General features: G+C 38.6%; 1 protein-coding gene across 4 annotated transcripts in view; it reads right to left on the reverse strand.

Moving 5' to 3' along the window:
* TLR3 (toll like receptor 3) overlaps positions 1 to 13338 on the reverse strand; it is an 88940-nt gene that overhangs the window by 380 nt on the left and 75222 nt on the right. For all 4 annotated transcript variants that reach the window (XM_038134824.1, XM_038134823.1, XM_038134826.1 and 1 more), the window contains 4 exons: positions 9166 to 9383; positions 5973 to 6421; positions 4245 to 4436; positions 768 to 2593 (listed from right to left, as the gene is read on the reverse strand). In XM_038134824.1, coding sequence (XP_037990752.1) covers positions 768 to 2593; positions 4245 to 4436; positions 5973 to 6416 — 2462 coding nt within the window. In that variant the 5' untranslated portion in view covers positions 6417 to 6421; positions 9166 to 9383. The remainder of the gene's footprint in view (positions 1 to 767; positions 2594 to 4244; positions 4437 to 5972; positions 6422 to 9165; positions 9384 to 13338) is intronic.

Raw genomic sequence — 13338 nt, forward strand, 5'->3', positions numbered from 1 at the left:
ACAAAAATAAGTGTTTTCTTTTATGTGAAAGAGAAAGAAAAGATTAACAGGGGTCTTAATGTCTATTTTGTGTTATTCAATGGTTATTACTTTTCTTAAATTAGTCGCCTCTAACTAAAAAAATAAAATTATGCTCTTAAAATATAACCTAAGTGTACTGTCTTGATGTAGCCTTGTTTAGCAAAATCCCTTTCTTTATGAGACCACTATATAAGAATAGTGAGAAGACTAATTTAAAAGCAAACAAAAATCATCTTTCAATGCTAGTGGTCTCACTCGTTTCTCTTCTTCAAATGTGAGATTTTAAGATAAGCAATCTGCAAAGGTGTCAGCCTGACTTTTGGGAAAAAACCCCAACCAAACAAAACAAAACAAAAGCCCCCCCCCCCCCCCCCCCCCCCCCCCCCAAAAAAAAAACCCTGAAAGCAAAAAGAAAACCAACAAAACAAACAAACACAAAAACAAAATAAAAACCACAACAAAAACAAACCTAAAAACCCTAAGAAATAAATTTTTAAAAAAACCAAGAAAATGCCTAAAACATTGACTTAGATATTCAAATGTAACTGTACATTCACTGTGTGTGTCAAACAATTAGCTTTATTAACTTAGGAATTACTCTGAAGTTACAATATATTAAGTAAATATATTGAAGTAGATTTTTCATTAAATGCTATTTCCTCTTAAGTTACAAATTAAAATGATCTTGTCAAAATATCTCTTAAGAAATTTTTCCTCTTACAGATAAAATTTCAAATCCTACTCACTTTTTACACCAGGGATCCTGTAAAAGGTGTTCAGTCACAACAAAAATAATCTTCCTGCTCATTTTTATGCTGTTAATTGTGGCTTCAAACACAGATACACCTGCTTCAAAATCCCGTTCTTCTAAACAGAACTTAATTTCAAAGTGGTTATTTTCTTCCAGAGACATGAAATTTTTAGACACCCAATTCTTGTCCTCTCTTGCATGAATAACATAGGCATCATAATCATACTGCTCTTGTTGTCTCTCAAATTCTTTAAAACCAAGCATTCGATTGACTAAAATATTCCAGTAGAAAGCTATTCTCCACCCTTCAAAATGGATAGTAAGGACAATAAAAATGAATAGCGTCACAATACTGGTAGAGATCACAAAAAGAAGTTTAAATGGAGCGCTGTCTTTGCAGGCTGAACTATCAAAATACAAAACCAGACTACCATGATATTTAGGCGGGGTGTTGCAAATGTACTGGGACCTCAGTCCAGGTATATCTGCTTGGGTCTCATTAAGCCAATCAGCAAACCAAGCAATGCTTTCACAGGTACAATCAAAGGGATTGGAATCCATCTCTAGTCTTCTCAAGCTCTTGAAAGGTGGGCCAAATACTTTTTCTTCAACTGAGGTTATCAGATTTTTCTGAAGGTTCAATGAATTCAGAGAGGCTTGGTTATCAAACAGAGTTGCTGGAAGCAAATTCAAATTGTTTGAGCCTAAATCCAAGTGTTTTAATTGAAGCAGACCCTTGAAAACCTGAACTGGAATTTCATCAAGCCCATTTGATTTTAAATTAAGAATTTGCAAATTGGGAAGACCCTTTAAAAAAAGAACAGGGCCATCCGGATTTGCATGTTTCCAAAGCCGGGCTAAATTATTGTGCTGCAAATCCAGGATGTCAAGTTTGTCAAGTCCATCAAACAAGTCTTCTTTGATGTTTGCTATGTTGTTATTGCTGATGTCCAGGACAGTCAGGTTTCGTAGAGGATGAAAAGGTGAAGGAGAAAGTGCCAGATTACTGCAGCCTACCTTCCTCAGCATCAGTTTTTTAAGGCCTGGAACAAAAATGAATGATTCACTTTGCAAAGTCAAGTTTTTATTATAGGAAAGATAAATATCTTGTATATTATTGAGACCTTTAAACTCATGACCTGTAAGCTGTTGACTAATTTCATTGAGACCAAGATCAAGAATTTTCAGGTGTCCCAGGGAAGAAAATGCCCCACTTTCTATGGTAGAGATTCTGGTTTTTGTGAGGTTGAGAACGTGTAAGCTAGAATTAGCAAGTGATGAAAATGTTTTATCAGTAATTCTTTGTAAGTTTATGTTGCAGTTGCAGAGACTCAGATATTTCAGGTTTTTCAGACCTGTGAACATGTTAGCAGTAATTCCTGGAAAATTGTTATTATCCATTATAAGGTACTCCAGGTGGTATAGCCAATGAAAAGAAAAATCTTCAATTTTCCCAGCAATTGAGTTTATGAGATTCAAATATTTAAGGCTGGATAATCCATAAAATAAACGCGAAGATACATGAATATTATTAATCTTCAGGTTTAAGTATTGTAAACTTGAAAGCCACTGAAATGAGTCATCTTCTACGACAGAGAGAGAATTTTGGGAAAGGTTTAAAATTGTAAGATTTGTTCCTTGAAGTCCCTGGAAAGTTGACTTGCCAATGTAGGAAAGTTTCACACGGCTCAGTGAGAGGTTTCGAATCGCTGTGTTTGATAACTCTGTACAAAGTTTCTTTGTGCGATTTTCACCAAGTTGAACATTGTTCAGTATGAGGCCACACAAATTTCCAATTGTATGGAAACATCCCATATGAAACTGAAAGGACAAGAAAAAAAAGTCTTGAGGTAAACAAGGAGATTGTGTAAGAAAGTTGACCAATAAAATGAAAACTTGGAAAGGCTTTCAAATGCAATTTCCAAGAAGAATAGAACTCCTACACTCAGATTGCTTCACAGCCAAGTTCAAACAAGCACTTTTTGGAGTTTATACTTCTTGTGACAACAGTTCTATCATTTATAACACGATTATCATAAATCTGAGTACTATTATTTTAGAAGAAGACAGAAAGTGGCTTAGTGAGATGCAAGTTTGTATCCAACAACCAAAACTCCTTCTCTAGAAGTATCTTAAAATTTTTGATATCTTTCTTCAGCTTTCTTTTATTGATATCTGCTAGGTACACTAATTTACTAGTTATTACTAGTAAATACTACTGCAGACAGACAAGAAGAAACCCAGTTTCTATGTGCAAGCCGAAGCTAATATGAAATTTAATGTTACACACTTGTTTTCACAATATGGATCACAAGTTTTTATCATAGTGCTGGCCCCTCATCTTGATTAAGATATCAGCTGAGGGATTAAATATTCCATTTTTCAGAATTATTCAAATGCATAAGGCTGCTTTTTAAATAGCAGTACTGTAAAACCAGAGTTGCTGAAAGCAGCACAAAGTAGCAGTGCCCAAGAAAGAAGTAGTGCCATTTACTCATCCACATCCTGGACCCTTGTACCAGAATAGTCCTACATGCAGTCACACAGTGATCCAGGTAGGGAACCAGTGTGACTACAAGCTAACCAAGCCAAAACTCTACAGCCAAAACTGTAGAGTTTCCCCAGCGATCCAGCACATAGCCTCATAAAAGCTGGTATCAGAAGGAGGGAGGGATGAAGAGGCCAAGCAAAAGAGGATGTTGGGATTCACTCTTAGCACAGACACAAACTTATACCACCTTAAAATATTCTTGTAGGTTCATTGTGCATATTTTTTAGAGATCAATCAATTGGGAAACAAAGCAAAAGAAACAAACAAAAACCAAAAGAACCAAGGAAACTCAATGCATATTTGGTATTCATATGCTAGGGTCAACCAATTTAGAATTGCCACTATTAACCAGCACTCTTCAAAGAATCAAAACACTGAGAAGCAGGTCAGAGAACACAATGAGGTAGATGGAAGACAAAGCACCCACGTGGGTTTTTTTAAAGAAGTGAGTATATGTTTCTGGAATGATTATTTCTCTGATGTTCCCATAGCCATAAGTGAAACACTGTCTGTGATTAACTGAGAAGTGAAACTAGATTGTATAACCAGATTGGCATAGTACTACACTTTATACCCACTTAGAAAGTGTGTCAGCCCTTCACCTTCAGCACGTGCAAAAAAGTTCTGCACAGAAAATACCTGGTAAGGATTCTAAGAGTGTCTCAATTTAGGTTTTGCTTGAGACCTCTGATCTATATGGAACCAGCCCATATGAAATCAGCCTGTGCCAATTTCAGTGGCAAAACAGTAATTCTGTAAATCACTGCTAGAGGTCAGGAGGAATGCTGTATAAAATAGAATGGGTTTTGAACCTCACTGGATCAAAATTGTAATGTAAATGCCATACAACCATAAAGGGTAAATCAGGATAGTTCCTTTTTATACTTACACCTGTTAAATTTCTGTTGAAATGCTTCCTACCTCTTCTAGTGGATTTGATGACAAATCAAGACTATTCAGTGAGGTGTTGCTAAGAAAACTGAAGTCTTCTTTTTTCAACTCAGTGATTTGGTTGCTCCCCAACATGAGCTTATAGAGTTTCTCCAACTGTTGCTCTGATCCTAAATTGGCTGACTTCAAAGAATTATGAGATAGGTCTAAAATATTCAAGTTCTGGAGAGATGATGCAAGAAAAAGAAAGTATAAAATTATTTTTTTATTATTTTATGTAATACACAAAAAAAATAGAAATATTTCATTAGAGTATGTCACCCTGATTTTCTAAGACTTTGCTAAGCCTTCTGATGTTTGTATTCTTGTAACAAACTTTCTTACACACAGTTCTGTAAACAATTTATGTTTTGTATTCTTTCATAGAGGAAGAGAGAATTGATGGACTCTTGGTCTGTCCAGTGTTATTGGAGAGGTAGCACTGTCACCCTCCAATCCACTGTCACTTTTAGAAAACTATAAATGTTAGAGTCAGAAAATAAAGATCCCTCTTTTTGTTTACCTGGAGAGCAGCAGTGTCCGTGTCGTCTTTTCGTGTCGTATTATGACAAGAGTATAACAGATTAGAAATGAGTTGCAATACTACACTTAAAATAAATTTGTAATACAGAAATGGCAGCTTTCAAGCTCCTGCAGGAAGAAGCCTTTTGTATTTTTCACACCAGTAACTTTCATGGTATTAATGGTATTAACCAGCTAAAGTATCCACTGCAAACCAAAGTAGATTTAGTTAAAATTCCTTGATTCACTGAAGGCCCTCCTGCCTCAGATAAAATAATAAATGCAAAAGCCTACAGGTGGCTGCAGTTACAACTATTGCAGTATTAAACACTGCATTCCATGCTTTTTCAGCATGGTCCAGCCCCGTAAATGGAATGAGGAAGGGGAAGTTCCCAGCATGGAAGCTGGTTGCACTCACTGTATTTAGTTGTGCCAACAGTCCTACAATACAAGCAAGTACACTTCATACAACTGAACTGGAATACTGAGTTTAGCAGGAAAGTTCAGACCTACTCAAAACCACATGTGTACTCATTGGAACACTGAGTGACAATTAGTCCCTACACATTGTCCTTACTTTACTTTTTTTTTTTTTTTTGTCCTAAGACTCTTCCTTTTGCATGAGTCCTGCCTGGGGCAAAGACAGTGAAATAGTCCTTTCCTGCTTTCTGTGGTGGTCCCCCAATCTCTGCTACAGACAAGAACATTTAAGCACATGTAAACTACCAGAGAAAGCAAAGATACAATAAAAACATTATTACTCTTTCTCAGTTCTTAAAGTCCTGAGAGATCCATTCAGTCTAAGCACTGGCCTTCCTGGTTTGAATACTTAAATCTCAACCTTGAGAACTGAGGCTAGCAGCTACCCAGGCAGCTCAGATTCCACAGCATCCAATTCACTATTCTCATCATCTGCTGCTGCTATTGGCTCAGCACACATCCTGCAAGGGAGAGGTGCTTCAAAGGGATGCAAGACAGAAAAAGGAACAGAGAGCATTGACTCACAAAGATGACTGAGTCTCCAATATGCTATAACAGAAGAAGCCGCAAGACCTCTTCTTCAGCAAAAATCAGTGAAAGATTATATGTTGGGTATTTTGAGATACCAAGGAAGCAGTTCTGTATATACACTGGAAAATACAGTTAATTCCCCATTTATACTTTATTTACATGAAAAGGTGTATTTCTAACTCTTACCTTCAGGGTTTTGAAAGGATCATTTTTTATATTTAGTCTGTTGTATCCTAGATTGAGCTCAGTCAAGTTGGTGCAAGAAGCAAAGACTCTGTCAGGGAGCTTATACAATTCATTATGTTCTAACTTCAGAATCTGCAACAGTGGCACATTTTGGCACAATTCTGGTTGCAGTTTAGAGATGCTGTTGTAGCCTGCATTCAAGTAAACCAGCTGGCTGTACTTGGTCAGATTTGCAGGACCTAGCTGTCGTAGCTGATTATGAGAAATGTCCAAACTCGTTATATTGTTTGGAAGATCAGAGGGAATTTGAGTCAGCTTTAGGTGACTGCAGTCAGCCATTTCATTTTGGATATGACATTGCTTTCCAGCTGATGCACAAGGCCAGAAGACAAACATCAGTCTGACACATAAGCTGCTCCACCAAAGAATAGGGTTTTGCATCATTCTATCTGCAATGACAAAAAGAACACAAATTACAGTCATTTTGACATGACTTGTGTCTTCCACTGAAGGCTAAGCAAGCAAGGCTTTAAAAATATGTGATTTCATAGTGAGCAAACAGTCAGTGTTTTTAACACACAAATATTTTTATGCATTTACTTCTGCAGAAGAGTTATGTCTAATAATCTCTCTAAATAAATACTTTTATTTAAAATAAATAATATTGTCTTGCACAAAAATAGGTATGTTCAAAAAGCTACCAACTTTATCTATTATCAATGAAAATTTCCAATTGCTTTCTCTTTTCTGATTAATTTTGCATAGCTTTAACATTCATAAAATACAATAAATATGACAAATTGTACATAAGCCTCTCAATGTTAGTAACTGATCTCTGAGTTTAAATACATCTAAAATATTTATAGTTATATGCAGTAAAAATACATAACATACCACTTCTTTCTTTTCGTGTTCTTGCCAGTTTTTATTTTACAAGTCAATCACACAAAATTCTGTCTTTCCATCTTACAGAGAAAGAAGGAATACCAGACTATAGATACATATATGAGAAAGTAAGAACACACAAAATAAATCAGTACCAACCTAATCAGAGAAAGAAATAGATAACAGCTAAGGTGTACAGGAGACACTGCCCCAAGATTCAATATATTTATTCAAATACTTTCAGGAAAACTTATACATTTAGGAATTTATTTACTCCACCCCATATCTTTTGGTCATTTAGATTAGGATGTCGACATTGAAACTCTAATTTTCAATGGCTCTACCTGTTTTGTCATTACATTTCTAACGAATCTCAGGTTTTTTCATATTTTCTTCATTTTCCATTTAGTATTCATTAGATTTAAATTCACCTGGAGATCTTGTAATGAAACTTTACCGCACAAAGAGCGGAAATTATTTCCATAAAAATTCTGATCAGAACAGAGCTGTGAGAGCTCAGGGGTTTGACTAGCCTTCTGAGTCATAGAGCTTGTCTAATTAAATGGCATTTCTTCTAATCAAAATAAGAGTCCTTTGTATGTACCATATTATTCTCTACAGAATTATTCTTTAGTAGAGGGAGAACATACTTTGTGAGTGCTTGCCAGAAGGTTTTTTTCATGCTTTTTTTTCTGTCCTCATGTAGCAGAGGACAGTAAGCTTAGATTCCTGTCTTCAGTATTTTTCTTTTTTAAAAAATAGAAAGTTTATACTTTCAACCCTCATGTGTGACAGTGTCTCCACAGTCTTGATACACACTTATCTGTATGGCCTTTTGCCAACAAACTTGGAACCTACCTACCAACCTCAATTTACCAGTTAGTTCAGTCTCAGCAGGACGGGCTCCCAGGCAGAGAAGGCTATTAGAGCCCCAGTACAGAACAGGCTATAGATGGGAATAAACCTGCCTAGACTTAGCAGGAAGCTAGAAGAGCGTCTCAAAAGACTAACTCATGGGAAGTGTGAGCTTTCTTACTTCTACAGCTCCCATTTTCCTTTGCTAGGAAGCTGTGTTTAATTAATATGATTGAGTTTTGAGCACATCAGAGTATCATGCTTTAGCAAACAATGAAACAAAAAATGAGAAGAGAAATTAAACCAGCACATTTGTATAGAAAAAAGGAGATTTCTTCATAACTGATGTTTTACAAAGGGACAAATTTCCACAAAGCACTCCAAGAGAGTTGACACTGCAACCTGCAGCCAAACAGGAGCTTAGCAGGTCAGACCCCAGCAGAGTTAGACTCCATAGCTGACCTGCCTTTTCAGAGGGCATGCATTAGGACTGCTCCAGTGACAAAAAGTCACATTATAGTGGCCAGAGGGGAATCTCATGGCTGCCTTTTTAGGAGCAACCTGGCCATCTAAAGGGAGATAGTTGTATAATCCAGTGGAGTGGGGGTATAAGCAAGGGATAGAGGGACATAAAACATTGCAAAGGCACACACAAAGAACTACAAAAGGTGGTTTAAAATAAACCTTAATGAAAAAACAATTCCCTGCTGGGTACTGCACATCAGGCTGACCTATATCCTGCAGCTCTTATAGCCTGGCTCTCTACTCATCTGCCACCAGTTAATGGGGAGGAAAAAGGGACAACAAACTCTTGGTCCTGCAGTCAGCCTGGCCTGCTACAGCTGCTGCCAAGCACAGCACCTGTGTCCCTGTAGCTGAGAAAATAAAGGACCACTTGTCCTACCTCTTTCCTCTGCCCCCCAACTGCTGGAAGCACTAGGGAAAACAAAAGGGAAGCTTATCTGTGACAGGAGCTTGCATCCTGGTCTGCATCATTCTCAGGGCTTGTTTTAGGGTGGTCAGACAGCTGCTGGGTTCTGCAGCAATTGTTGCCAGGCTCACCTTTACGTTTCAAAGGTGGAAGAAATGCAATGCGCAATCACAAACCAGGTTCTTTAGCTGACTGCCAGCGAGGCCCACGGCCTGCCTTTTCCTGGATTTTTCATTACAAGAAGTCTGGAACCAGCTTTAGGTGTTTTAGCTTTGTCTGGGCGTCCAGTGAAGAAAGCACACACCCATTATCAAACTTCAGGGACAGCGTTTCAGATGGGCAAAATTAAAAAATACAGTTTTAACATTATGAGCAAGAAAAAAACTGGCACTGACTTGGCTAACTTGCAAGTGAAGAAAAATCCCGGATCAAGGAAATCACCCGAATTCCTGAGCAGCGCTTTACCTTTGCACCTCGATATTCACATTTATCACTATGAAGTGAAGAATTTTACCGACTCACCTCTGCGGGCTTTATCCCCTTGTGTCTGGAAGCATCCCACCTCTGCACGAGTTTCTCAGCACACGAAAACCGTGAGGAAACACTCTGCCCAGAGCCGGAAGAAGTGAAACCGAAAGCACGGCCGAGGGAAGCGGGGAGCGGCGGCGCCGGCTCCGGCAGCCGGCGGGATGAGCGCCCGAGCAGCGGCAGCCACGGGTCCCCATCCGCAGCGAACCCTCCTGAAATGAAGAGTTTCAGACATGCTGAGGGTGGAGATAGCTCCTAACCTCACAGTCGGGCTGCTGCTTGTGGATGCTGAACGCAAGTAAACGGATTGAAACACACAGATTTATCCCAAATGAGCTGCAGCATCACACTATCCTATTTAGAACTCAGATATAATTTATTCCTGACTATTTCCAGTGTCTGAAGTCCTCAAGGGCATATCCCAGAAGCCAATATCCTGACCGACAGGTTACTGACAGAGGAATGTTAGTTTTTAAAGTAGAAACAGCAACGTTTCCTACAGAGCCGTGTACAGTATTCCCTTTAAAAGGGAATTTGATTATGTGAGATAGTAATATATTTAATTTCTAAAAGAGAAAAAAAAATAATTTGTATTAAAAAAAAAACCCAACAAACCAACAAATTGATTTTAAAAGCCCAAGTTAAAGTCTCAGGTACAGCTTTCAGATGTGTGTCCTCTTAATCCTCTTTGTGAATCTGTGGGTCCCTGCTTTCCAAAGGACCTGACCATCAGTTTCCTGGAGACTTTCTCAGTACCACCTTCTGGACATGACAAGTGCTATTGCTTCAACTACATTGGCATTCATGAATATTCTGCAGAACTGATCCAGCTGTATGTAGGAGACACCAACAGCTGAGGTCACCTGACATTTTTAAGTAATTGTGCTGTCCCCTCTTAAGTGAAGAGTGGTAGCTGCAGAAAAACCCAGAAAAGAATAAAGTTGGGCTTTAATTCTTTGTTAGAAGTGTTTGAAATTATAACCTGCAGCAATGTGTTAACTGCCTGCCCATCAGGAGCTCTTGTGAGGGAGGGAGCTTGTGCTGGTTTCTACCCTAAATCTGGGACTACCAACATTTTTTCTGCAGAGGAGGCTGTCTGGGAGATGGGCTGGGTAACAAAAAGGTTGAGGCCCTGACTTTCTACTTCTGTTCTCTGAATTCTTTCAGCACTTGCCGAATAGAAATTAATTTTTATTCTTGGAGTTGGGACCCAGACTGAGACCAGAGCCAAGATCCTTTGGAGCTGAAATGCTCTAAAGCTTTTCATTCCCATTTCACAGTTAAACCTTGATCCTCCCTTTCCTCTTGGTGTAGCAAGAATAAATTTCTGTTTCATGCTGTCCAGTGTGCTCGTGTCAGGATAAGGTAATTTGATCAGAAGGACAGCCAGCTGAAGTGACATTAAATTAATCTGAAGAGGATTTTTGCTTTGTGTGTTGTAATTCTGCTTCTTTAGAACATAGAAGATCACATTGATGGTAAGAAACATCATAATTAACAACATTTGTAGATCACTATTCCAGCAGAGCAATACTCTCAGGTGTTTTATCTCTCCCTACACCATACTCATAACTACAAATAAAATGTGGTCTTTGATCTTACCTCACAATTTATTGCTTCTCAAACCTCTCTTCCCTATACACATAGGAGACTATTAGGAAGCTGCAGTTGTCCCAGGCACAATGGAGGAAAACCATCTAATGCTGGTGAAGCTGTTAATTTTTTCACTCAGGCTTTTTCAACACTGTAGTCTTACAAAAATATCAGTGGCTCAGGGAGACAACAGCACATGGTTGGTCAAAATCTCCACTCTTTTGGAGCTCTTGCACTGGGGGTAAGAACATTTATTTTTAGTACAGAAAATTTCAAAGCTATGAAGCTCTTGTAAACATTTTGCAGTGTAATTTACAAGAGCCAGCAAGATAGTACTGTGCAAGATACACTCCAGGGCATACAGAACCAGTGCAGATTCAGCAAGTATGGTTGGTAGTTCTGAGGCAAGCAACAAAATGGATACATTTGTGCTTATTTCAGCAGTGTGCAATCTCATCAGGTTCCCAAGTTGCCATAACTCCACTGTGTAGCCTACTTTACCCTATACTTATGTTTTCAAGTGCTGGAAAGAGCATGACAGCACATAATGGAGGTATAGCTAAGCAATCCACATGTCCAGAGAATAATTTAGAAAAAAAGCAGCAGAAAAATTAGGCAAGGCTCTCACATTTGGGTCAGGGTAAGCTTGAGTGAGGTGGTTCTGAATGGTGACACAACACAGGCAAAATACTGGAGATGTAGCCATTTCACTTACATGTTTAAGAGCAGAGTAACCAGCTGCTGCACAGACCAGCTTAAGCTGATCCAGTCTATAAACACAGAAGGGTGGGGCTATACGTGCATTATCTCACGGAATGCTGCCAGAGCTAACATGCCACCAACACTGAGCCTAGGAGAAAAGGAAGTGTACTGATCTTACCTGATCTTCAGATACAGAAATGTCTGTTGACTTAGCACATGGGTTAACATGGGTTCCCAGTTAATACAGTGGGACTTCAGTGGTTTTGTAAACTGCAAGTCACACCGCAAACATCAGGGAGAAGACCTAAACTGAGCAAACACATGCAGACACTTCAATGACTATCAGCCACACAAAAGGTGAAAGCACCTTTTGTTGTGGTTGGATTCACACTTCCTATGCAGCAATGGACAGGTTCATTGGAAACAGAATTTAAAGATGTCTGGAAGTGGACACAGCTACCAGAAGAAAAAAAGCAGAAAAGAGCAGACCTGAACACTAAAGATCTGAGTCAAGTCTTGGCGGGGGACTTCCTGCAACATCAAGGCAGCTCGGAGGGAGGACAGTGTGTCAGGCAGAGTTAGCTTTGATGTGCCTCCTGAGACAAGAATAGATGCTTCTTCTCTTGTGATTACATTAATTTGGCTAAGTTTAACTGTGCTGTTGAAATATCTAGCAGGTCATGTGACTTTTAGATGCATTAGCTCTTCTAAGGTTGCTCAGTCAATACTGCTAATTTACAAGTTGTAAAAATTAAATTACATTAGCTTTTTGTTGACAGAAAAGTGGAAAAGAGTATGTGTGGATTCACAGGCAGAATATGTTCACTAGCATCCTCCCACACCTCAAAGACAGAATAATTTACTTCCATGCATTTCTTTGTTTAATTCCTCTTGTGGAATAAAAAATGCGTTTGTGAATGAAATCTGGGAACATGACCTGGGCAGGTAGCTGAGAACTCCAGCCATTGTTTGGGATTTAAGATATCTAGCAGTGAGCCAAGAGTGGCTTTGAATTAAGTGTTTTTCACCTGGAAGTAACATTCAAAACGCCAGTGAATATGCAGAGATAAAGTACAGCTTTGACCCATCAGTTTTGACACTTTTCTGATGTGCTGCACTGACTGTAAAGATCAACTGCTATTGCAGAATAGGTCACATTGCCCGAACAGAACAGGTATCTGAAATATTCTTGTAATATTGTAAGAGCATTCACAAAAGTTCATTTCACTATGGTTAGGTTGCTTTACTTAGCCTAGCCAGGAGGCAGATTAGAGAACTGAGAATTCAGCTCTAGGATGGATTCCTGTTCAAACACTATCTCTCCTCTCTTTTTTGGGACAGTTTCAAAGGCAGCCTTTGGAACCCTTTTCACTGCATCTTCCACTGCTCCAGCAAGGATGCATCAATACTAGCGCATATATTATGTCAATGCCTTTACTTTTCATCCAGGGAATTCTAATCTCAAGGAGAGGACCTTGGAGCCAGACAAAGGAGAAGTCACTAACTTTTAAGTTAACCTTTGAGACAGGGTTAAAGAAGGTCAAAATGGTTCACTTCATTATGACACCATTTTATAAAAGAAGTCCCTCAATGTTTCATGTTTGCAGCGTTGGATTCATGTATATATAACTATTGCTCTTAAATATTTTAGCCTTTTTTTTGTAAGGAAGTAGTAAAGAAGCTAGAATTTAGGACTTAGATATTCTTCTTGTGTTGTGGCAATATTTTTGTACCTCCAAGAACTCTCCCCAAAAGGTGACAGCCTTCCTAAAATCTTGTTCTAATCCAGATTTCTCAATTAAGCATGCCTATTAAATTTTTTTGATTTGCAATAGTTTCTATTTAACAGTATTTCCCCACAGTATTTAATTG

Source organism: Motacilla alba, chromosome 4, assembly GCF_015832195.1.
Source record: "Motacilla alba alba isolate MOTALB_02 chromosome 4, Motacilla_alba_V1.0_pri, whole genome shotgun sequence".
Lineage (NCBI taxonomy): Eukaryota > Metazoa > Chordata > Aves > Passeriformes > Motacillidae > Motacilla > Motacilla alba.